Raw genomic sequence first — 22958 nt, 5'->3', positions numbered from 1 at the left:
AAATGAAATTTGAATGATATATTGGCGGTATAAGCGCTAGATAGGCTACCCGCCTTGCACAAATAATGCGTTTTTCACATTTTTACTATATGTTCGGCTGAGGATGGGGGAAAAATGTAATTTTTTTAAGAAAAAAAAAACACTTTTATTGGTGCAGAGAAGCATACAGTAATGAAGAATGCAGAATAAATTCGTTTCGTCGAGTAAAAAGAGAAGCACTGGTAAGTGGAGAAAAGGTAAGTAAACTACATTGATAACTTTGGTTTTCTTGTACAATTTTCACATTGCGAAACTAATTTCTATCTTTTGGCTTACAGGATAGACATATTGCTTGCATTGTCGAAGTACATGGACCGCAGACAACTTTCTTACATTCCATACAGAGATAAGATGACTTGTTCTTGCTTTTCGCACAGCATACCTCAAGTACCTGACATTTGCGTCGATTCTCCAGCTTCGAAGTTTCAGGTAAGCCCAAATTTGCTTGTAAATTGGGTCTAGCCTTTACAATTTTATTTGTAACCGAAAGCTCCTCTGACAGCTTTCTGAGAAACTCGTGACGTGAAATCTTTTCCCCCGTGCATTCTGAGAAGAGAATGTAAGCATTGATAGCAGCAATATCCAATACATTGTAAAAAACATGTACTGGCCAGCGTCGCGTGGCAGCACGAACAGAGTAAAGCCTAGCCATTTGATCAACAGAGTCAACACCAGCTTTATTTTTATTATAAACCTCAATAGTTTCAGGAAGTCTTTTCTCAGTTTCCCCCACTGTGATATTGGGATGCATAGTGCTTAGTACAATCACATTTTTCTCCCTTTTACCCTGATAAACTGTCAGAGAGGCATCATTGTTTTTCAAAAAAACTGTGGAATACCGATGTCCTTTGGCTGCTTTTACCTCATGAGGTATTTCCCTTCTCTTCCTATTTACAGTACCCACTAAGCTTGTTTGCTGGGCTTTTAGGGCCCTTGCAAGTTTCACAGTAGTAAAAAAATTATCAGTAGTGATATTCCTCCCTTTTTTCATGTATGATTCAGACAACTTCATAACGACATGCTCACCTAAGTTTACACCTAGTGCCCGCTCGTATGATTTACCTAGGTAAGGCATGGCATTACACATAAATTTAGTTTTAGCATCGCAGAGCATCCAGAATTTTATGCCGAATTTGTCAGGCTTGTTGGGCATATATTGTGTAAAAGGGCATCTTGCCTTTGACGGAAAAAGCTGCTCGTAAACCGTGAGTTCAGGCCCTGGTTTGTACAATGAGTTGCAGTTCGCGATAAAAGAGTCCCAAAGGTCAGAGCAAAGTGCAAATTTGTCAGTACGCAGCCGTTGACTTCTCTCCGTTCTCAAATCAAACCTCAAGTACCGCATTATTTCGCGGAAACGATCGCGACTCATTGTTTGTGAGAAGAAGGGTGGGCCCCATTCCTTGGACCACAAAAAGTCAAGCTCCAAGTTCCTTGCTCCGTACCAACCACGTGCATACAAAACTGCAATGAAAGCTTCCAGTTCATCCATATATACCGACCAGTCCTTGTCCCCACTTTCTTCACGAGCCCGATTTTCCGTGCACATCTTCATGTGCTTCAGCATAGTTTGAGTTATCACCAAATCCCATGCTGAGCGAACAACACCCTCATGAATGTGACGCTTTGCGAACGCAGAGGGTCCAGGAGCTTCACGAAACACATTGTGAGCGTCCCTCCGCCCAACATTTCCGGGGCCAATGTCTGTTACAGTCCATTCTGTTCCATCTGTTCCAGATACTTTGTCACCAACCTGAAGTGCATGCAGCGAAGAAGAAGATTGAAGACTAGCACGCCCCCGGCGAGAACCACCTCGTCCTCGTACCTGGCCACGAGGAGCGGCAGCAGCAGACTCAAGCGGCTCGTCGTATTCAGCAGAAGCGACTACAGCGTCGCCACCCCCACGATCTCGGTGGCCCCGAGCACCACGGCAGAGGCCCTGGGCAGTTCCAGGGCGACACCGAGTCCCTCGAGCAGGAACTGTGGACGCGACTTGGTCCACGGGAGGCTGTGTTTGGGGACCACGTCCACGTCGTAGTGTGCGGGTGGTTGGCGGCTGATAGGGAACGTACTCCTCGCCATCATTACCTGTTCCAAACAAAATAAATGCTTTATGAAAAAGATTTGTAACAATTATCAAAGAATGCGAGTAAAATAAAAATAGGAAACTTACCAGTGCCTTCGCTTGAATCTTCAGTCAAGGACTCTTCACTGTCTTCCTCAGCGTCTACGCCGCCGTCATACACTACAACAGGATCATCCTCCGCCTCAGAGCAATCCTCAGGCACATCCTGAAGTTGCTCGAGAATACGAGCGACCTGTTCTGCGGTGTATCCCTTTGACCGACGCATCGCTGGGTGTTGACCGGAGTATCACCCTTGAAACGGTATTGCCCTTTGTTCAGCGCTGAGCGATTCAGCGCAACAATCGAACGGGCGAGACGACGAGCGTGTCAGTGTCGTGAAAAAAGACGCGTTCGTTCTGTGAAAACCAATACGAGGCGCACTCCCCCTCATCCTCTCCACTCATCCGACTTTACGCAATACCGCACTGCCGCGCAAACTGATGAATTCGGGTGAATTGCGAAGTATTACATTGTATTTCATGTAATAGAGCTGGCAACTACAATGACGCCACACTGGTAGGGGAAGCACGGTAGGGGAAGGAAGGAGCCTTGAGTGGGGGTAGCCGAGGAAAGGGGGGTGCCCGGAAATATTCGCGTAGGTCCATTTCTACGCGGCTCGACTCTCACATTCTTTAAGGCGCCCGCTGGGCGGGTTGCCTTTATCTGCGGCCTAATAAGAAACGACAGAACTAATCCATGCCATTCCCACACATTCGACCTTCAAAAATGACGCTTGCGGTGAATTTCTGCTGCGAAAATATAAAGTTCGGGAACAACAACAGAGCAGGGGTCAAAATGACCCCTACCGCGGTTCTAGGTATATTGTTGTCTAGTGTTCACAAAAATAGTCCTAGAGCGTCGGAATTTCGCACGAATATGCCTTTCTACAATTAATTAAAAGTCAGAAAATGTCAGGTTTGTGAAAAAAAAATTAAGTGTGAAATATACATGTTGAAAATCATAAGGGGTCAATTTGACCCCTTCCGCGGTTCTAGTGTTTTCAATTTTTTTCAATTCAAATTTTTTTATAAATAAGTAAAAAATTATTACTTTTTAAAGGAAAATAATAATTTTTTAAATGTAGCTTCACCTCATTTTTATGAAAATTTTAAATGTCTTTTTTAAATACACAGCTTTTAAATAATTAATAATTTTTGCCTTACTCATTCAAGAAGATTGGGCACCAATCTTGTGTGCAACTCGGTGTTTCATAATGTTAATTCCCGATGAGTATGACTTTGAATGAACTTGGGGAGTTATGTCTTCAAACATTACTCTTTGTGGTCTTCATCAACGACAATGAAAAGTGTTTAATAATAATTGCCTTTTTTAGCATATAGAACTTGGTCCTTCTAAGCCATAAGGCTTGTCAGAAGGTTTCATTATTCCTACATAATGGCACATTGAGAGCATAACATTTATATTACATTTGAAGTTTCAACTTCATAAACAAAAAATCAAGAATAACTTGACACAAATTTTTTTAAGAAATTTTAAACCAAAATAGGAGAATTCAATGTAATTTGTACATTTCAGGTTAATTACAGAAGTTAAAAGTTAACAGTTTAACTAATTAACGATTCTTTGACTTTCCTTTTAATTTCGGTCAAAGATTTTAGATTACATGGAACCTTTAGCATACAATTAAAGGTATGAGGTACAACGTACTTCAGTAACCTTTTACCATACATATTTTTTATGAATTAAGTAAAATTTACAGTGGAATGATACTTGAGATAGCAAAAATTTTGATGGTAGCTGGTGAGGTAAGGATATTTTTGACTATAAAACGAGATGCGGTAAGGTAATACTTCCCTCAACCTGCACCCCGCTTTTCCTATGTTCTTATCTCCCTTCTGTAACTCTCAGGAGTCTGAAAATAAAGGAAAGGGAGTCCCGTTGCGAAAGAGGCAGGATATAACTTCAAGCGACGGTTGCCTTTGGCCCTGGCGTGAGAAATATGACCCTCTTGGTGTCACTATCACTTTGAAGAGCATCCTCCATTCCTTTCCACTCTTGCCGCTTGGGAAATAAAGATGTCACCACCACCTCATCATACTCGGTCTGAAGTCTTCATTAATCTTCATTTCCGAGAAATTCACCGCGAATTATTAGCCCTCAAACTAACTGCTTATTTTTCTCAGGATTTTTATCCCGATTCTCTAATGGTTTGCGAAACATTTGGTGCACTTGTAAATGTACTTCATGTTACTTCAAACTTAGTTAGCGGCACAGCCGGCATATAGCTGGCCGGCTATCGTAATCTTCTTTTTATCTTTTGATCTTCATTTTAATGTACTTCATCTCCAGGTTTCACCAGACTATGTCTACATATATGATTTGCCATGAGATTAAGTTCCGGGGATTGAACCACGGGCATTTGAATTTCCAGGCCATTGTGCAGACAACTACGCTATCCAGGTTCTTTGATTCCCATGGCAACTGAAAAGTATCGACTTTAAAAAGGAATTGTATGACCCAGATTCGAACCCTGGCTTAGTCAAATCCTGTTTCTGTAAAATTTTCAGCTCTCGTGTGCATGGCGTACTTCACGTTTGATCTTAAATTAAATGCGCCTCATCGCCAGGTTTTACGTGGTTGTGTCTACGTTCCATTATGTTTTAATATGAATAGAGAATGCGTAAAATATAACGGTGGAAAAGTAACTACTTGAAGAAAGGAATCGTGAACGGTTTTGGAAATATAGTGGCTAATTTATTACCTATTTGTTATTTATTAAAAACATTTTTTTTCTTCCTATCTAAAACCTTTAATTCTAACTATTTTTTGTCTATTTTCTATGCTATGAATATTTTCCTTTATTGTTTTACCGTTTTAAGCATGATATTATGAATTGAACTTTTTTAGCAGTTGCACCTTAAAAAAGTATACAATTTTAATTTGACTTAAATGGAATAATTTTTTATTAATAATCTATTTTCTTATCAAATGTTATTATTATCTTATATAAATATTTTAACTGATGAATAATTTATTTTTCTACTTCCAACCTACCTGTAGACTGTCTGGTGGGATGAAGGAAAGAACAAGACTCCTATGAAAAATCCTGGACATGTGTTCAGAAAAAGTAAAAATAATCTTTACATCAACCTTAACGTGTAACACGAATCAAAGAATTGTAAATAATTACATAAGAAATAGCAAACTGCCTGAAACTCTGTACCAATGAAAACACTGGGTTTGGCGAAGAGTTGGCCTCATCAGACCCAGTATTAATAAAACTAGTAATAATTATAATAATATATCAAAAAGAAGGGAACGTTATAATTATAGCATTAGCTTTTGTTTTTAAAATTTCTGTAGTTTAGAGAGGGAAAGAGAGTTGTTTCTGTTGTGCAACCTTGAATTTCTATGCGCTTTATTGAATGAATACCGAACATTTCGCATGTATTTTTGCGATAGCATATAAATGCGGGTGATTTTTATGAACTGGCTCGTGTTACGATACTAAGTTGAAAATTCTCCTATGCATAGTAGGATAAGTTTAATTCTCTAATTGATATATTGTTTTAACCTCATTATTTTCCTTGATACAAATTATTAGTTGAAACTTTATGATTAAGTTTGAAGGATCACCAACTATTGCATCACCAATGTGTAACTTCTGATTTCACATGCCTCGTGACTTTACGAGAAAGTATCACCCCCGTGTAATTGGTCATAGTTAGTCTTTTTAATTTTGAATCACTTTTTTCACTCTTGCGATCATCTTGAAATTTTCAGGGCGCGTGGAGTGGGCCCTTTTCAACATTTTCTATATCTTAAACATCATTAAATTTTTTCTTCGAATGTAATACTGAGGTTAAAGTTTCATGAAAATATGCTCAAAGATTTCACTATCTACTTATTACAATTTCAGAAACCTTACTACAAGTATTTCAATGGCCTTGCAGTCATCATTACGTACAGAGATATTTCAGTTTCAGGCGAGTATATATATCATCCAAAAGTAGTGGTAGGGGAAGGATAAAAAAGGGGGGCACGAGAAGAAGGGGTAGAAGGAGGGTAGGAAGCTCAGAAACAGAAGGAAGAATTGAAATATCTCTGTACCTGACGATGAATGCCAGCCCGTTAAAACACGCGAAGTTTATGAAAATAAAATAAGTAGGCAGTACGATAACTTCGTGTATCTTTAAACTATGCTGTTCTACGATTTCTCTCGAAAAAGTTGACTTATATTTTCATTCATTTATTTAATTATATATTTCCATACCACTCAGAACAGATCTATACGGCATTTTACAACGGGGTTATAATTATATTAACAATTTACCGTGCACAAACAACCATGCCCTTTTCAGGGATGAGTTGCCGAGACTGGGCACAATCCGCGATCTCCAGTTTGATCGGCGAGGATTCTACCCCACCACCACCGAGGCCAACCGTTCATGTTTGAGACACGGCTTTGAGTTATCAGTGAACTATTTTGTATTTCCCGAAAATTTCTAGACGAAACCTTTACCCTTTAACATTAAATACGTCGCGAAAATAAACCCGACAAAGAACAGTCTGCTCCGTGTAGTCCTTTCTCGTAGTCATAATTATATTTTCTGTTCTTGGGAACAGCGAAACGTTAATGTGACGGACAACTTCGTGGAAATTTGTTCTTTTTTTATTCCGTTCGCTGATAGTACCGTCCTGTTTCTCAACCATTAGACGTGCGATGAATTAACGGACATATTACGGCAAGCCTTTCCCTGAAAACACTTCCAATATTTTATATATGCATATTACGTATCTGTGTATATATTCTACGTATTTACATTGTATGTATTTTTATGTATACCCAGTGATATTTGTCGTTTCTCGTAACATCCACCACAAATGCCCTCAAAGCGTAAAGGCAGTCGGAAACTCTGTCATAAAGAGAATATTTAGTGTTTTACTATTTTCAGGGTTTTCAGACGATTTGAAAGGAGGTCGATTCGAAGACTATGTCGTATCTTATCTAGTTTACCCTAATCAGTGAGTGGTCGGAATTGATTTTGTAGTATATATAGTAGGTATTTATGTATTTCATGTAAGTACTCTCATTGTTGTATATTCCTCCGTGTCGCAGTTGGATGTAGAGAACGCCTTGATTAGACCGGCCACTGTTGCAGATGCTCAGATCACGGAGCATGTCGTATGCAAATTAAGTTTAATGAAAGCAGCCACTGTCGGCGCCACCCGGCCTCACCCTCCCGTTCTCCATGATGGTCGTCCTAACGCCAGCAGTGCCCTCTGTTGCTGTCACGTCGCTCAGTGGTCTGAGAAACTACTGTCGCGGCCAAAAATTGATTTTTTCCAAACGTTTACTTTAGGTCCCATTTGTTTCTATCTTGAAGAAAAATGTTTAATTCAACGTGGGCCTGACGATTGTACACCGTATGTTGACTACTTATCTAGTATTAGAGATGGATATCAAGAACATCCCCGCCACCGCTTGAAAAATCTTTTCTTCGCGTTGAAAAAGCGATCAAAAGTTTTAACTCATTTCACCTACACAAATTTATTACTTCTTACTACTGTCATTTATTTATATATATTTAATTTATTTTTGTATAACCGCGAATATCTTTATTGGGATTTACCGGAGATTTCGGGGCCTTTACGGGGTATATGGAATATACCCCAGGGTAAATGGGGTGCTCCCCCGGAACATTTTGGGAATGTTGATGTTAAAAACGTGATTTTTAAACTCAAAAACCATAATTTTGTACGAGTGTTTATTAAAAGTTATTTATCGAGGCCATATTTCTCCTTTTTGGCGCCTCTTTCAAAGGCTCAAGGGGGTCGTGACTCGGAAATCCCCCAAGTCCCCCCTCTGTGGTTACGCTACTGGTCTTATAAAAAATAAGAATTAAAAATAAAATTTCCTTTAAAATGACGTTTTACTCATTATTATGGCATGCACGGAAGCCCAGATATAAATTTTAAAAGTACAGCGGCACATCATTTTGACGCCGACAGTAGCAGAGAGTGGTCACAGTCACACAACGTATGGGGAAAAAATTTGACGTAGTAGAAGAAAACGATATGCAGTATTGAAATCAGCATATCTATTATATCCTAACGCAGCTCAAAATTTAAGGCAACAGTAAATGAGTTAAAAATTGTTCTCCACTGTTATTGCCGCTCTGAAGCATGGCCTTAGCTTGGGCCTTGCAGGGGTTATGACTGCTGTGCTTCGTCCCACCCAGTTAACCTTTCTCTCGAGCTAGGCGAAGGATTACTCTTAATCCAATCTCTCTCCTTTGAAAAGGACGTTGGCCACGGGTTCTCTGGAAACATAGCGAAAATAGGTCGGTGGTAGTGTCATATCTGCGGGAACGTGTTTATCCTTCCATTTCATCTTTTCCGGGTTTCTCGGAGCTTCTGCGTACTGTTTATCCATTCCAGAGCGGGGCATAATTTTAGTTACCTCGTATACTGAGTGATATGTGTGATCAGTGGCATAGCAAGGAGTGAGGTCCTGGGGGTCCCGACCCCTTCCCCCCTTACCCCCGAAATATAAAAGCACAATTAATTTTCGTCATAAAAGAAAACAAAATATCAAAAATTCATGAATTTACATAAGATTTATTTGAAGTGTTTTCGATTATGAAAAGTGTTAAAATTAGTTTAAAAGCCTCCACTTAGTACCCTGTTTTTCGAAAATTCCCCTCCCCCTGGTTTTGGACCCCCCGAAAAAAATTCATGACTACCCCACTGTGCGTGATATTTGAAACATTTTTTCTTAAATAACGTTTTATATGTGAAAAATGAATTATATCTAGTAGCGCTGAGAACAAAAGTACCGTGCTCTATAATCATTCCACGTACGCTATTCTTAAAGTGTTCTTTCATATATTTCTTAACCTTTTAAAGGGGACATTTTGACTTCTTTCTTGTTGCATGTGGTTAAATGGAAAGTGCCTAACATGTAGACCATTTGCCTATAAAATCGAATTGGTGTGGTGAAACATCCACACATTGCTCACACTTATTATTCCATAATTTGAATAATGAATCTAAGATGCTCTCTCTCCACCTATTTCGTAACCTTAAATGATACCGTTTGGTTTTATTGTTTGGTGAGAGGGTTACTTTTAATGGTAGTTTGGGGAGGGCGAAATATTCGAGGAAAATAAGAATGGACTAAAAGACATAATTGATACGCACAGTGTGATTTTTTAAATTAGATTTTGTGAATAGCTGGCGCGTAATTGCGTCTTAATTAATATCCTGAGCATAGAATCATTGAAGTTTGAGGCTGAATACTATTGCCATATGCCCAAGGAAGCCATTTAAATTTATTATAATTTAATGTTTCCTACGTTAGAAACATGACTGCCTCTTTTATTTTTTTCTGGATTTCAGTGATATCGCCCAAAGAAAAAATATCAATTCTGTGTTTTTATAGCGAAAAATTTTGAGCTTCCTTTTTCAGATATCTAAATTTTACCTGTCCGGAAAAGAGAACTTGTTGCCAAGGTAACTCAAAAGCAAGCAGCACCTCGGAAACAGTTCGTTTGCTAAATCACATTGGTACGTCATCCACGTGGCTAGTTTCCTTCAGGAACGGCAAATATCTTCTCCTATCTGGTTCCCCACGTGTTCAAACATTCATCTCTCATTCCATATGGAAATTTATCAAGTCCCCAGCTGCCTGGGCTGTAAATAAAGAAGGATTCGATTCAAAATCCCTCGCAAAAGCGCGCAGTAAATAATTTACGAAGGAGGAGGGGGAAAAAGAGCTGACGCCTCGCTGATACGGCAACCTGAAGTGTTGTAGTTTAAACAACAGAGGAGATTATGCATGTGTCCGCACGATATTTGGCCGAAAGGGACTCTCTCCACGCTAACCTTTAAATCCTAATACCCTGACCCTTAAACCCACTCTCCGCGAGTTTGCTTCCGTACACATAGAAGCCGAGTTCAAGCAAGGATTACTTTCTGAATCAGTTTAATTCTCACATCTTACGAATTTTCTTCTCTCTAAAAAATTACTTGAGCGTACTGGTGATTTTGAAATGAAATATCAGTGATTTGAACAAAGGAGCTTTGTACACTTCAACTGCCATATTTTTTCTTATTCAGCGAACAAACGCAAACTAGGCCGTGGTTAGCTTAACCCTCATTTGCCCAAATTGGTATTTAAACTACCCAAGCCGTTATTATTTATATTAAATTCAGCAGAAAAAAGTTTAAATTTATATGGTTCATAATACTTGTCCTTTACACTTCTACTCTAATGAAACAATGATTTTTGAGAGCATTTTAGATAAGTTATTCTAAATCTTGAATGATAAGTGTGAACTAGGGGATAGATCTCCCCCGAAGAGAAATAATAAAAATATTTAAAACCATTGTCTAGTTTTTTTTGACATATAATATCTGCATCTGCTTAAAGTTAAATTATTTGTGCCAAATTGATATAAAATGTATTTCCGGGCATGTCATTTTTTTTCTTTATCTGGACTCTCGTTGCCCTTGCGGGGGTAGGGGGGTGGTTCGCCACCTCAGGTCATCCCATTCCCCTCCAAAGCATATTCCTAGTTACGCCACTGGTGTGAACAACGTGTGATAGTTAGATACTCCACTTCGATTTTATAGGTATTTGGTATACATATTAGACACTTTCCACTTATGTACTCATGAGCAGAAAGAAGTCAACATTTCCCCTTTAACAGGTGAAAAGATATATGATAGGACACTTCAAGAAAGCGTATATGAAATGATTACGAATCAAGGTATTTTCTTGCTCTCAGCGATACTGGACAAAATTCGTTTTTCACTGGTAAAATCTTATATGCGGAATGACGGTTCAAATATCGCGGAAAACATCTCTAAATCCACGAGGTACATGAAAATGTGGTATAAAATAACAAACCTTAAGATAGTCGAATTATTTGATCCTCAATGCAATATGTAAGTTTTATTTACTCTTTTTTAATTTTATTTTTTCTCTAATTTAATATTATTTCGCCTCCTAATTGTGACTCAATTACCAACAACGTTCCTCGTCATCTTTTCCTTTCTACATCAAGCTAAGCATTCAAAATAGAAAATTCCGCAAGGGGATTGAAGCAAATGGGAATATCTTGTAGCATGCATTGCCATATGTGATGTCTCCACCTTACTACTATTTTTACTAAGATACTTTTCGAAAGGAATAATTACAATCTCTAAAACCGTCAACCGTTCACAAGCTTGTTTATTCAACAACTCAAGAATCGGCAGGGCTCCAGGGTAATATTTTAGAAATAAATTCCGTTTTACATAAACAGAAATTAACATAAAATATTAAATTGAATACATTACACCATATTGCCTAGTTCCAAAACTACCATACTTGATTCGACTCGACTCGATACTCGCGAGAGGAGTTTTCAACTCGACTCGAGGTCTAAGTGTATTACTCGCACATCCCTACTTTTGGCCATAAACATTTTGCTGGAAATTTGAGATGTTTTTCGTCGATTCTTATATTTCTTTTATATTTATCGGGACTCAAATCCATTTTTAGAGGGAATGGAGAGAGAATGTTTTGATCCTCAACCGTCGCCTTGATGCCCTGGTGTAATCATGAGTTTCACTTGTGAGAGAGTGATTGAAACAAAATTTTCAGTGAAAACATTTTTAATTCAATTATCAAATAGAAACAGCGAATTTTTATCTCCAGTAAATTGACTCCCTGATTCCCTGCCTACATCGTCATTTCGAAAGTGAATTCAAAACTAACAATGCTAAAAAGAAATACCTCATAAAATGAAAATATTCTTTTGGTGGAACAGGTCCATCAGTGAAAAAGTTGTTTAAGTAAAAAAACACCGCCAAAGCCGTAAGCAGACATACATTATTGCCCAACAGCAATTCAGTATTACTGTTTGCAAAGAAAAAACCCTGCGTTGATGCATATACCGATTTTTTTAGAATAATTATAGTTACAAAAGCATACATTAATGGTGGGAGAAATGCCTCCGTGGTGTTGTATCTGCAGGCTATGTCATTTAAGCCGTGCTGTATTGTTTTTTTTCCCATTTTTAGGAGTTAATCGTTAGTGAATTGAAATTTTTAAGCTTGATATTTTAGGCATCACTGGCAGTTGACAGCTAAAACAGTGTGGAAATGTAAACGATGTATAATGCGAACCCTTATCAACGTTTGTCTTGAACTTTAATTTTCAAAAAAATAAAACTAAAACATTTCACCTTGGAGACGATACTTTGGTAGTATTTTTCTTTTTAAAATACAAAATAAAATGTGGAAAAGTTCCTACTGTATATGCTCCAAAAATGTTAAGGTGCACTAATCATCGTCGCCATCGTGCCAAAGTTATTCGTCATGAAAAAAAGACCGGTACATCTGGAATGATGTGTCTCCGCAACTTGATTTTGTCTGCATTTGAGTCTTTGAAGCTATCTGTCGTAGGTTCAGAAAAGATTTCGGGATCGATGCGAGATTTTTAGTCCAAATCCCGCCGACTTTCCTCTTCAGGAAAGGCCTTTAATTTTGTCCGACTGTTTGCGGCAGGGAGAGTTGGGGAGGTGCTGAAGTGGGGTTGGTTTGCGGCGATTGAGCTCGGGCCGGTGGAAGGTACTGATTGTCTCCGACTGTCGAGAAATGTGTTCGTGGCGAAACAAAAAAATGCTGCTAAGTGGATTTCACGTGGAACCCCCGCACCCCTGGTCTCTCTACCTTTATATTTCTCCTTTGCAATACCATTGTTAGATCATGCTCTTCCTCTTATTTATTTTTTTGTGCATTTTTATTGGTTACGAGCCAAATTTAGGTTGGTTATATATTTGTGATCAGGGTGTTGCGAAAGTTTGTTTTTATAGAAGTACCTCTACCTCTGTACCATCCTTTGCAATACCATTGTTATTTCATGCTCTTGCTCTTATTTATTTACTTGTGCAATATTGTTGATTACACATTAAATTGAAAACAAAATCCTTTCGATATTAATACAATGAAAAAATTACTATCGTAATACACATCCAAACAGACTTCTCACGTGATCTCGGATTTTTCCATATCTACTGCAGACGTAGGTGCAGAAGTCAAATATTGCTGTTTATTTTCACTGGATGGAGGTTGCGTCATCCGTTCAACCTTTTGCATTTTATCGGTTTTCCTACTTTAATATACCGTCAGTATTTAAGGTATGGCTTTCAAATATCAGGATATATAGATTAGATCCTTTTTTAACATTTTTTCTATAACTCAAGCATACAAATTTCACCTGTGAGACAAAACATATTTAATTTTTTAATATTACAAATAGAGGAAAATGTGGAAAAGTATTTACTTTTCTACCCCGTAAACTCCGAGATTATCGCAAAATTTAAACGAGTATAACGTCATGATATGAAGCCTCGTTGAGCTGGAGTGCAATCTGGTCATCAAGCTCGGCGTAAATTACCATTTCAGTCCCCAATTTTCGTTATTAAAACTTATAATTTAATATGAGGGGTTAGTTGGAAGAGGGGGCTCTCTAATTCCAATATAGCCGAATAAAGAAGTTTTATTTTTATTATTACTATTAATATTAGGGATGTGCGAGTATTCGAAAATTCGAGTCGAGTTGATTAGTTGGTTCGAGTAGCGTTGCGAATGTCGAGACGAGTCGAGTAGTTTCGGTTACAGAGTTGTCGAGGCCAGTAGTTCAGAAATCTGCCGACAGGAAGCGCTATCATGAAACATTATTACAATGGTGCAAATGCTTTTACTCAGAGCTGTTTCTGGCAATTTGGGCACGTATATATTAATTAAAATGACCACATATTAATAATATAAATAATTCACCACATAATAGAGGCTAATTCATTTCAATAATGCTTATGGAACTTTTCAAGACAATTTAATTTTCATTCATCTTTATACTAATCAATTACGATCAACATTCCTCATTGTCTTTTCCTTTTTACATCAAGCTAAGCATTCAGGAAAGAAAATTCACAAAGGGGATTGAAAATGAGAATAAGTTGTGGCAGGTATCTAATCATATCGCCAGGTCCAGGGATGACCAAACTCGATTCGATACTCGCAAGTAGTTTTCAACTCGACTCGAAATCTAAAAGCACATCCCTAATTATTATTAATGGTGTTATTATTATCGTTATTAGTGATCTTAATATAATTTTCATTGACATTGTTTGTCTTTAACGTACTCACTATCGTTATCATCATCAATATAAATGAATTGCGGATTTTTCTTCTCTTTTCTCCTTGACTATTTTAAAGTCCGCCCTGTGCGAAGCGGATTTTTCTCTCTTGCGAGAAATTAAAGCTCCATCTCTGCCCCTGGTTCACCCCGTCTGGCCTTGCCACCCACTTTTTTTCCTTTCAAGCGAAACGCGACTCGTCTCGCCCTCGCCATCATCAAAGTTACGGATCCGCTTTCAATTACGGCGGTGGCGTCCCCGAACGGGCGGACCAGAAGAATCAGGCCCTCTATATCCTCTCGACCAGCCTATCCTCTGTTTTCCAAAACCTCTTCCCTCTCCGTCAACCCAGCTTAGCCACTTCAACCACCCCGCAGACCGCTTCTGGCCCGCCGATAGTCCGTCTGTCCGGTCGAGTACAGCAGAGTTACACATGTGCATACCAGCCGCCTTAAGAGGCGCTTGGCGGGGGATATTAGGACACCAGCCGTTTACAAATGAAAAGGAAACTACGCCCAGGAAACATCTACCAGGAGTTAGGCTCAACAATGATCTATCGCGGAATAAACATATTCGAGAAATAACCGGTCAAGCTAATCGTAAATTGGGTTTTGTTAAAAGAATATTAGGAAAGTGCGACGACAAAGTGAGAGAAATTAGCTACTTTTCCCTCGTTAGACAACATGTGGAATACGCTGCCAGGGTTTGGGACCCTCATGAAAAAGGCTTAATAACAGAGTTAGAACGCGTACAAAGAATAGCTGCCAGGTATGTGAAAGGTCGTTACGATAGTCTTGTTAGTGGAACTGACCTCTTAGATAAACTCGGATGGGAATCTCTGCCGGACCGTAGATTGAAACATAGACTAAACCTTTTAGATATATTCAAGAGCAGTGTCTTTTCTGACGAAGTTAACCATATCTTACGGACGCCAACATACTACGGAAGATCAGATCATATAAATAAAATAAGAGAGATAGATTGTAGAACAGACAGATTCCGAATGTCATTTTTTCCACGATCAATAAGAGATTATAACGGCAGCGATAGAACTCAGAAATAGATTGCATGACTTGTGGTGTAGCCAACTAACCTCTGTAAAACTTAATGCATGTTTCTTAATTTTATTATTATTTCTAACAGGATATAGTAGTATAATTTGTTAGTATGCGTGACGTTCTTTGTACTGTGTGGTGTGTATGTTGGAATCCAATTGCATGCTGCATGCTGGTGATTGATCACCCCCTGCCAAACACCCTAGAGGTGGCTCGCAGGGTATTATGTAGATGTAGATGTACATAATACCCCGCAAGCCGTCTAAAAAAAGCGTGTGGCAAGGGGTGCTAGGACACCATCTTTTTAGAAACGAAATGAAACGCTCTAACGAAATTACGCACAGCATTTATTGCAGTCCTTTATTGTTCGGGGAAGAACTAATTCCCGTATCTATCCGTTCGGCAAAATATCTCTCTTAATTTATCGTTTCTGTCGAACCTGGAAATGTAATCAGCCAATTATTAATTTTGCATCTACTATTAAAATCCAGTTATAATAACTACTTGTTTCATAAAATCCTGTGGCAGGGATCCCTCTCAGACGTGAAAACCTTAAAACCGAAATCAGACACTTCTTCACTTCCCTGCCACCCTGCTCCGTCCATTTTCCCGCTCACAGCCTTTAGCCGCACCTAAATTTTGCTATCGATAGGTGACGTCATGAGAGATAGCACTTTCATTGCTGCGTTTGCATTCAAGGCATCTGTTGCGTTTGTTAAATATTTATTTAACGTGCGGCCGGTGATTGTTACGTGATCAATATTTCTGTCTAAAATGCCTTATCTACAGAGCTTGAATATGAAGATATTTAGACCGTAAAAATCGTGAATTTTATAATTTAAATGGAGTGGGAACACTGTGGGGCCCGTTACGGCGGGTTGCGCATCGTATGATGCAACCATTCTGATTCAAGTATAAAACGTTACATTAAACGTTAAAACTGCGTTAAGTGCCATGAGGAAACGCAAATTACTGTGCACCCCCACGCTTTTATCATTATAATCCTTCAATTGCGAATAATTATCGTTTCAACCCGCCGCTACACTTCTTTGTACCTTGTAGTACACGATTCTGAAACTGCATGTCATGTGAGTTTTGTTTTTTTTCGTAAAAGATGATGGAGGACACAAATAGTGGCGTGGCCAGAAATTTCTTTCTGGGAGGGGGGGCAAAACCAGGGGGGAAATAAAAAAACTAGGTATTAAGTAATGGGTTTCAAACTAATTTCAACACTTTTCATAACCGAAAAAACTTCATTTGTCAAAGAAATATTTCGAAAATTCATGATTTTTCGATATTTTATTTCCTTCTATGACGGTAAAAAATGTTGTTTTAATAATTCGGGGGTCCGGACCCCCCGGACCTTCCCCCTGGCTTTGCCACTGGGTTTAACCGTAAGCAAAACGAGTGTGTGTCGTCAAGTATTTTAATGAAGCTATGTATTCAGTTCTTTAAAACTAATGAAAAAAATTATAACGATTATATCAGTTGAAAATAATAAATGATAATAAAGTAATATTGCCGTTAAATTCCAAGGTGCACATATGTGTATCATACTTTAAAATATTTGTTAATAAATAATTCTTTCAAATTTCACAGTGATGTTAATTTATCCATCCAGCCTGATTATGAAAGGACCCTAAAACATAAATAAAACAGTTCAGAGACTCATGGGTCTGGTGAGGTCATTCTTGCATAGCATATCAAACCAATATTTATCTCCTTTCTCATTCCAGCTGAAGGTTTCTATATATCCGCCGTCAAAGATGACTCCCGCTACACCATACAGAGCACCGCAGTTCCGTCGAGGTTGGAATCGTACCAGCAGGACCTCCGAGGAATCAAGGGAGTCATGCAGAAAACCAACGATGAGGGACAGGACGCACTAGAAAAGGTAAGGTTCCTTACATCTTTTTACACGCTCTCTATTATATTCAATTCACTTAATGTTTGCGGATGAGCTTTCGTAAAAGTCCGGGCACTCTCGGAAGGCTCCGGTAATGGGGTGGAGGTAGTACCGAGAAAAAGTGGAGGAGCGAACTCAACGTTGCCAAATGTATACAGCCGCCCTACTTTGTCACTGAAAACGTGTGAGTCATCGGTGGCCACAGGTATTTTGGCCCCAGAGACAATATACCTACTCATTTGGAAGGTATTTTAGACAATCCTTTCACAGAAGCCCATGACATTGTGCCCTGAATGAGGCACAAGTGGTGAAAGGCATGCTTAGACACATACAAGGAGAACGCGTGAGGTTTGGCAACACTGCTCCACGAGAAGATTGACGATGTTAACTCGACGGAGGTCTGAGAGAGACTGACTGAGGCCACACCTACTGTTTGCTGATTGGCCAAAGGGAAGTCGCATGCATACCAGTGACTCTCCCGATGAAAAGTGGCATGTTTTTGAGGGCGCGGCGAAATTGGGAACTATAATATAATATAATATAATAATTGTTTATTACTCCACAAAATAAAAGTACAGAATAGAATTAATTACCGAAAACGGAGTAACTTTAGGTAGCCATTAAGGACAACCTGTAGTGGCAGGTAGTGGCAACTAAGTGGCAGCACTTGCACTCCACCCAGGCAGACGACGTTATGTCATTGAATTCCGTGCAAATTAGGGATTCATCTTTGGATAAGTAGCATTCCAGAGAAAGAAGGCCAAATCTTATTATTTTTAATTCAAAAACCGCTCCTGCACGTGAGCTGTGAAAGCTTAAGCAGGTATTCTAAGACTCCTGTAAATTAATATTGCGAATTATATGCCGATGTACCGTACCCTCAGAGATAAACGAAACGGTAGAAAGGATTGTGGGTTCCTATGACCCCTTTAGAGGACTACATGTAAATTACTCTCGGTAGAGCAACCAATACTAGACGAAAAGAACTCCGCGTGAAGGTGTCACAAAAAACAGTGTTGGAATGGACGTGGGATACCCTACCAACTACTTCTTCCCTGAAAGCATGGAGCGAAATAATACGGCGCTCGGAAACTCATTCAACTGGAACTGGCGCTTAAGGGTGGGTAATTTGCTGGAAAATATTACATTTAAGTTGTAGCCTCCAAAATTTTCGATTTTATCTAGTGTCAGTTTCGACCCAATGGTGTGGCTACCCCCTCCCCCACCCGCCCTTAGAACTACCACTAATTGCACACAAGAGTCAACAAGGGGTCAGCGTGAGAAGCTGGGTAGAGGGGGAATGAACGAATCTGCTTCTGAGGATAGTAAATAGGTGTTTAAATGCAAAAACTGAGCCGCGGTGAAAGGCAAAGATGTCAGCCTTTGTTATTTAACTTGTATGGCAAGGAGACGGTTGGGAGGAGTGGGAAGAGTTAGATGTTTGCATTTAAGTAGGAGGTTTGAGATTAAAGTCTGCCAGGTTGGCGGATGATCAGGCTTTCATTGGACAGTCGGCGTAAGGCTTGCCGTCGTCGGTTGATGTGATGACTAAACAGTGAGAAGAATGAGGGCCGTCCGGCCAGGGGCCGTATTCTGTAACTCCAAACCGATCGGTGCGGCACCGATTCGTCGGGTGCGACGTCACACCGACTCCCGGTAAGAAGTCGTGCGATTCTGTACGAACCCGATCGGTGCGGCACCGACGAGAGGACGGGAGATCGTCGGTAGCCGTACCGACAGCAAATAGGTGTCGGTTCGGCCACCGACTAGTGGGTTTCATGAACTCCCCGGTGCGCATTGTACGTTTTATTTTGTTTTTACCTCATCACCGAGTAAATAATGAGGTTTTCTGCAATGTTATCTTTTTCTGCCCCTTCGAATACGCCTCTATAATTCACTGTGTCATCATCTATATTAATTACCTTGACAGAAATATAAGATAATGGTTAATAAACATGAGGTTTGCTAAAATATAATGACTTTCTCTCATTTATGTTACCACTTAAGTGAAATTTCACTCGCTTGTAATAGGCTTTATTTCTCTCTATCATCATTTATTTTCTCCTTTGACATAAAAAAGATATTTTTGATTAAATATGAGTTTTTCCGTAATGTTATCACTTTATCTCACTCTGAGTAGGCGACTGTTATTGCACTCAATCATCAATTTGGCGTTTCTCTCGGCATAGAAATAAGATCTTTTTATTTAAGTATGAAGTTTGCCACAACGGTATCAGTTTCTTTCATTTGTAACAGGCAACTATATTTCATTTCATCGTCAGCCATTGATTCCCTTGACGATAAAAGAAGATATTTGTTAATAAGTATGAGGTTTACCGCAATATTATAATTTTCTCTCACTTGGAATGCGCAATTTATACACATGTATTTCACCCAATCACAATTTATTTACTTCCTCGTCATTACACTTCTTTTAATTACACCCAGCTCCATATTTTTAAAGCAATTTCCTAACTTGTTCCTCTAATATGACATTTACATTTGAATCCTACGTTCACGTTCCATGGTATGTTATTTTCGTCTGCTACGGTGCCAATGGCATAACCTTCCGTTGATAACATTTAGACGGAACTTACTTAATGACAACTATATTACTAAATCATGAATAAATAGCATTATACGGAACCAATATTTAAAAAAAGACACTACGATCTCAAGGATAGTTTCAATAATTCATTCCAGCAACAACAATCTCCATCACATACCAACTTTATTGTGATGTTGTAATATTGTTTCCTTCGATTCTGTAGGTACAGCATTACTACCACACATTATATAAGCATTGTTAACAACTTATCCAATATCGATTATCTTAATCTAGCAATAAGTCGTAATTTCCGCAAATAAAAAGATTGAGAATGACGACAACAAACTTTGCCAATGAGTCTTCACTTGTTTTTACCCTTCTCATTGGTGGAGACACGTTAGATGACTTCCAACTTCGGATATATTCGAATTTTCCCTGTTTGGGAAGGAGAGGGAACCGTACCGACTGGTTTGATACCGACGACCATACAGAATCGCTGAATTAGCCGTCGTCGGTATGGAAACCGTCGTCGGTACGGAATGATGTGCCGTCGGTGGGCTGGGAAGGGAAACCGACCGGTGCGGTACCGACGAAATACAGAATACGGCCCCAGGTCGGCTGGTCGGAAATTGCCGAGGACCCCGAGCTGAGGGGGGCCTCCATTGCCCTTTCGTCTATAATGAAGCATATATGAAAATTGTAATTAAAGACTCAAATTACTTGGACCATTATTTTGCGATTATAAAATTCTATATTTTCGTTAATTGCTTTATGAACAACATAGGTACTCCAAGTAAAAAATATTATTAAAAAATAAAAAAGTGGTTTCAGGTGAAAGATGATAACGTGATGTTTTTTGAAAGGGCTATAAGGAAAGGTTTTTTTATATTTCAGTGCATTTTCATGGAGAAAAAACACGAAATATGTAATAGGACCATAATACAGTATTAAGTTTAACCAGCTGTGAAATTCTCACTTTTTATAGTATTTATTCCGATTTCTGATATTTTGACGAAATTTCTATTTTTATTAACATTAATCTAGTTTTTAAGAGCCAGAATGGCGTTAAAACCATTTCCAGGCTTGCATATGCCTGAAATTTTCCGGGGTTATACCCCCGTATCTCCTGGTCAGGAGGGTCCCTTCATGAGCACCAGTCAAGTGCCCCGAATCACTCCAAACCGACCCTGGAGAAGAATATGGCATGACGAAGACAAAAGTCATTAGGTTTAGAACAAAAGGTTTAGAGGAAGTGAATCGGACGGAGAGGAACGAAGTGGTAGACATGGTGGGAGAGGATAGGAAACTTGTACGAGACAAGTAAGAGACAGAGGGTGTGGATGAATAGGATTGATGAGTGCTGAGTGCAAGTGCTGAGCAGGGATGGATACTTTAAGTAACAATATAATGTAAAATGTACACACTAATGACACGACCAAAAAGTCAACATGAAAGCCAAGAAATATTAACAAAATTTTAATGGGTAAGGCATCATTTCTTGTACAATATTGTTCTTTTATTTGATTGGCAATAGTTCCCGGCCGCTTCCATTTAATTGTGAAACCCTCAGAAAGCAATTGTGTTTTTATGTTTCGGGGGGCGTCCGGACCCCCCGGACTTCCCCCCTCGCTACGCCACCGATTTAGGGGTTGGCCAAGATAGAGTGGCTTTTAGGCGACTATTATAGTTAAGAACAGCGTCTCCTAACGAGAATAGCTGCAAAGAAAGAAGAAGACGTATACCTTTAATCCTATCCAAATAATTTTCAAAAGCCACGTTCACAAATTTGGTCGCGATTAATTGAGCAGTTTCTACAGCTACCGCGAACAAATTAAAACTTCTAATGTTTATTAGCTATTCCTTTATTTATTTAACACTATAAACAGAACTGAAGCATTTACATTGGGTAACGGTAATAGGTGCAGAGAAAGAAGAAGATTTGTGAAAAAAATGCATGTTTGCACCTCTGAGTTGTTTGTCATAATTTGCGGAGTTAATTACAAAAGAACCGGCGCGATGTCTAAGAAGAGGAAGAGTACAAAACAAACAGTTGGCTGATTACTGCAAACAGATGTAAGTTTTTTTTAGCTTAACCATCGTCAAAGAGGATAGAGGTAGATATAAAAAGGAAGAGTGCCGGAGGCATGATAAACCCCTGCCCTCTCTTCCTGAAGCGTTTTTTTTTTGCGAATACGAACTTGAACCGTTTATTTAAAGAAGACCGATAGCTTCTCAAAACTGAGGAAAGTTGGCATTTTCATCAGGGGTAGATCATGGTATTATTCCAAGAAAGTCGAAGGCAGGAAAGAAGACTTTATGGTCGCGCCAACTTTCCAACCACCGCGGGCGATTATCCCTCTTTCAATCGAGCCTCTCCAAAGTTATGCTCGGGGGGAATGTAGTGGAGGTCAGCGCACCAACACCACCTGCTGGAAGAAAAAGGAAGGAGCGTGGCCGACTCGGTTTTTTTTTATTCCCACTGAACCTTCAGAAAGAGGGTGGAGCTGGCTCCTTTCACTCCTCGGCAAGCCTCCTAGCTTCCCTGAAAAGCAGCCGATTTCACTACTGCGGAATTTTTCGTTCCCTATCGTACCGCTTCCCCATCTTCCTGTACTCAGTTCCCGAGAAAGTATGAGCAAGCTGAATCCACGCTCAAGAAGTGACTTACATACTTTTCGAACTTTGAATTCTTAAGAAATTGAATCGTGCAACATGAAAAAGATAAAAAATGACACTGAAATAAACACTTGAAATTTTCCGCGGTTATAAAATTTATTCCTGACTTTGATTTTGATGTAACTACAACGTCTTTAACCGTATAAATTCCAATGTTACCATTTAGGAACATATTTATTAAATTTCACGAAAATTATATTTCGTATCTATGATTACTTTTATAGCTTTTATGTAAATAAATAAGGAATGGAAGTATTTTTTAAGAGTGAATGGCATGACTTGTGTATACATTGGTCGTTAATTATACCTTTTCAAAATTGGTTATTATAATCACCTCAGTAGTGAGTGTGCGGTTTATTCGATATTTATTTTTTCCTGCACTTCGCTCTCCAGTAACTAATGCTCATTTATTCAAAAGATCTATATATATTACGTTGTTAAAGTTAGTTTTTTGGTATTT

The 22958-nt window shown here is 39.0% G+C and overlaps 1 protein-coding gene across 1 annotated transcript in view; it reads left to right on the top strand.

The window, feature by feature from the left end:
* LOC124168253 overlaps positions 1-22958 on the top strand; it is a 296476-nt gene that overhangs the window by 172387 nt on the left and 101131 nt on the right. The window contains exon 2 of the mRNA XM_046546390.1: positions 17105-17262. Coding sequence (XP_046402346.1) covers positions 17105-17262 — 158 coding nt within the window. The remainder of the gene's footprint in view (positions 1-17104; positions 17263-22958) is intronic.

This window comes from Ischnura elegans, chromosome 11, assembly GCF_921293095.1.
Source record: "Ischnura elegans chromosome 11, ioIscEleg1.1, whole genome shotgun sequence".
Classification (NCBI taxonomy): domain Eukaryota; kingdom Metazoa; phylum Arthropoda; class Insecta; order Odonata; family Coenagrionidae; genus Ischnura; species Ischnura elegans.
Note: the sequence above shows the minus strand (reverse complement) of the source record. Positions and strands in the feature narration are given on the sequence as shown.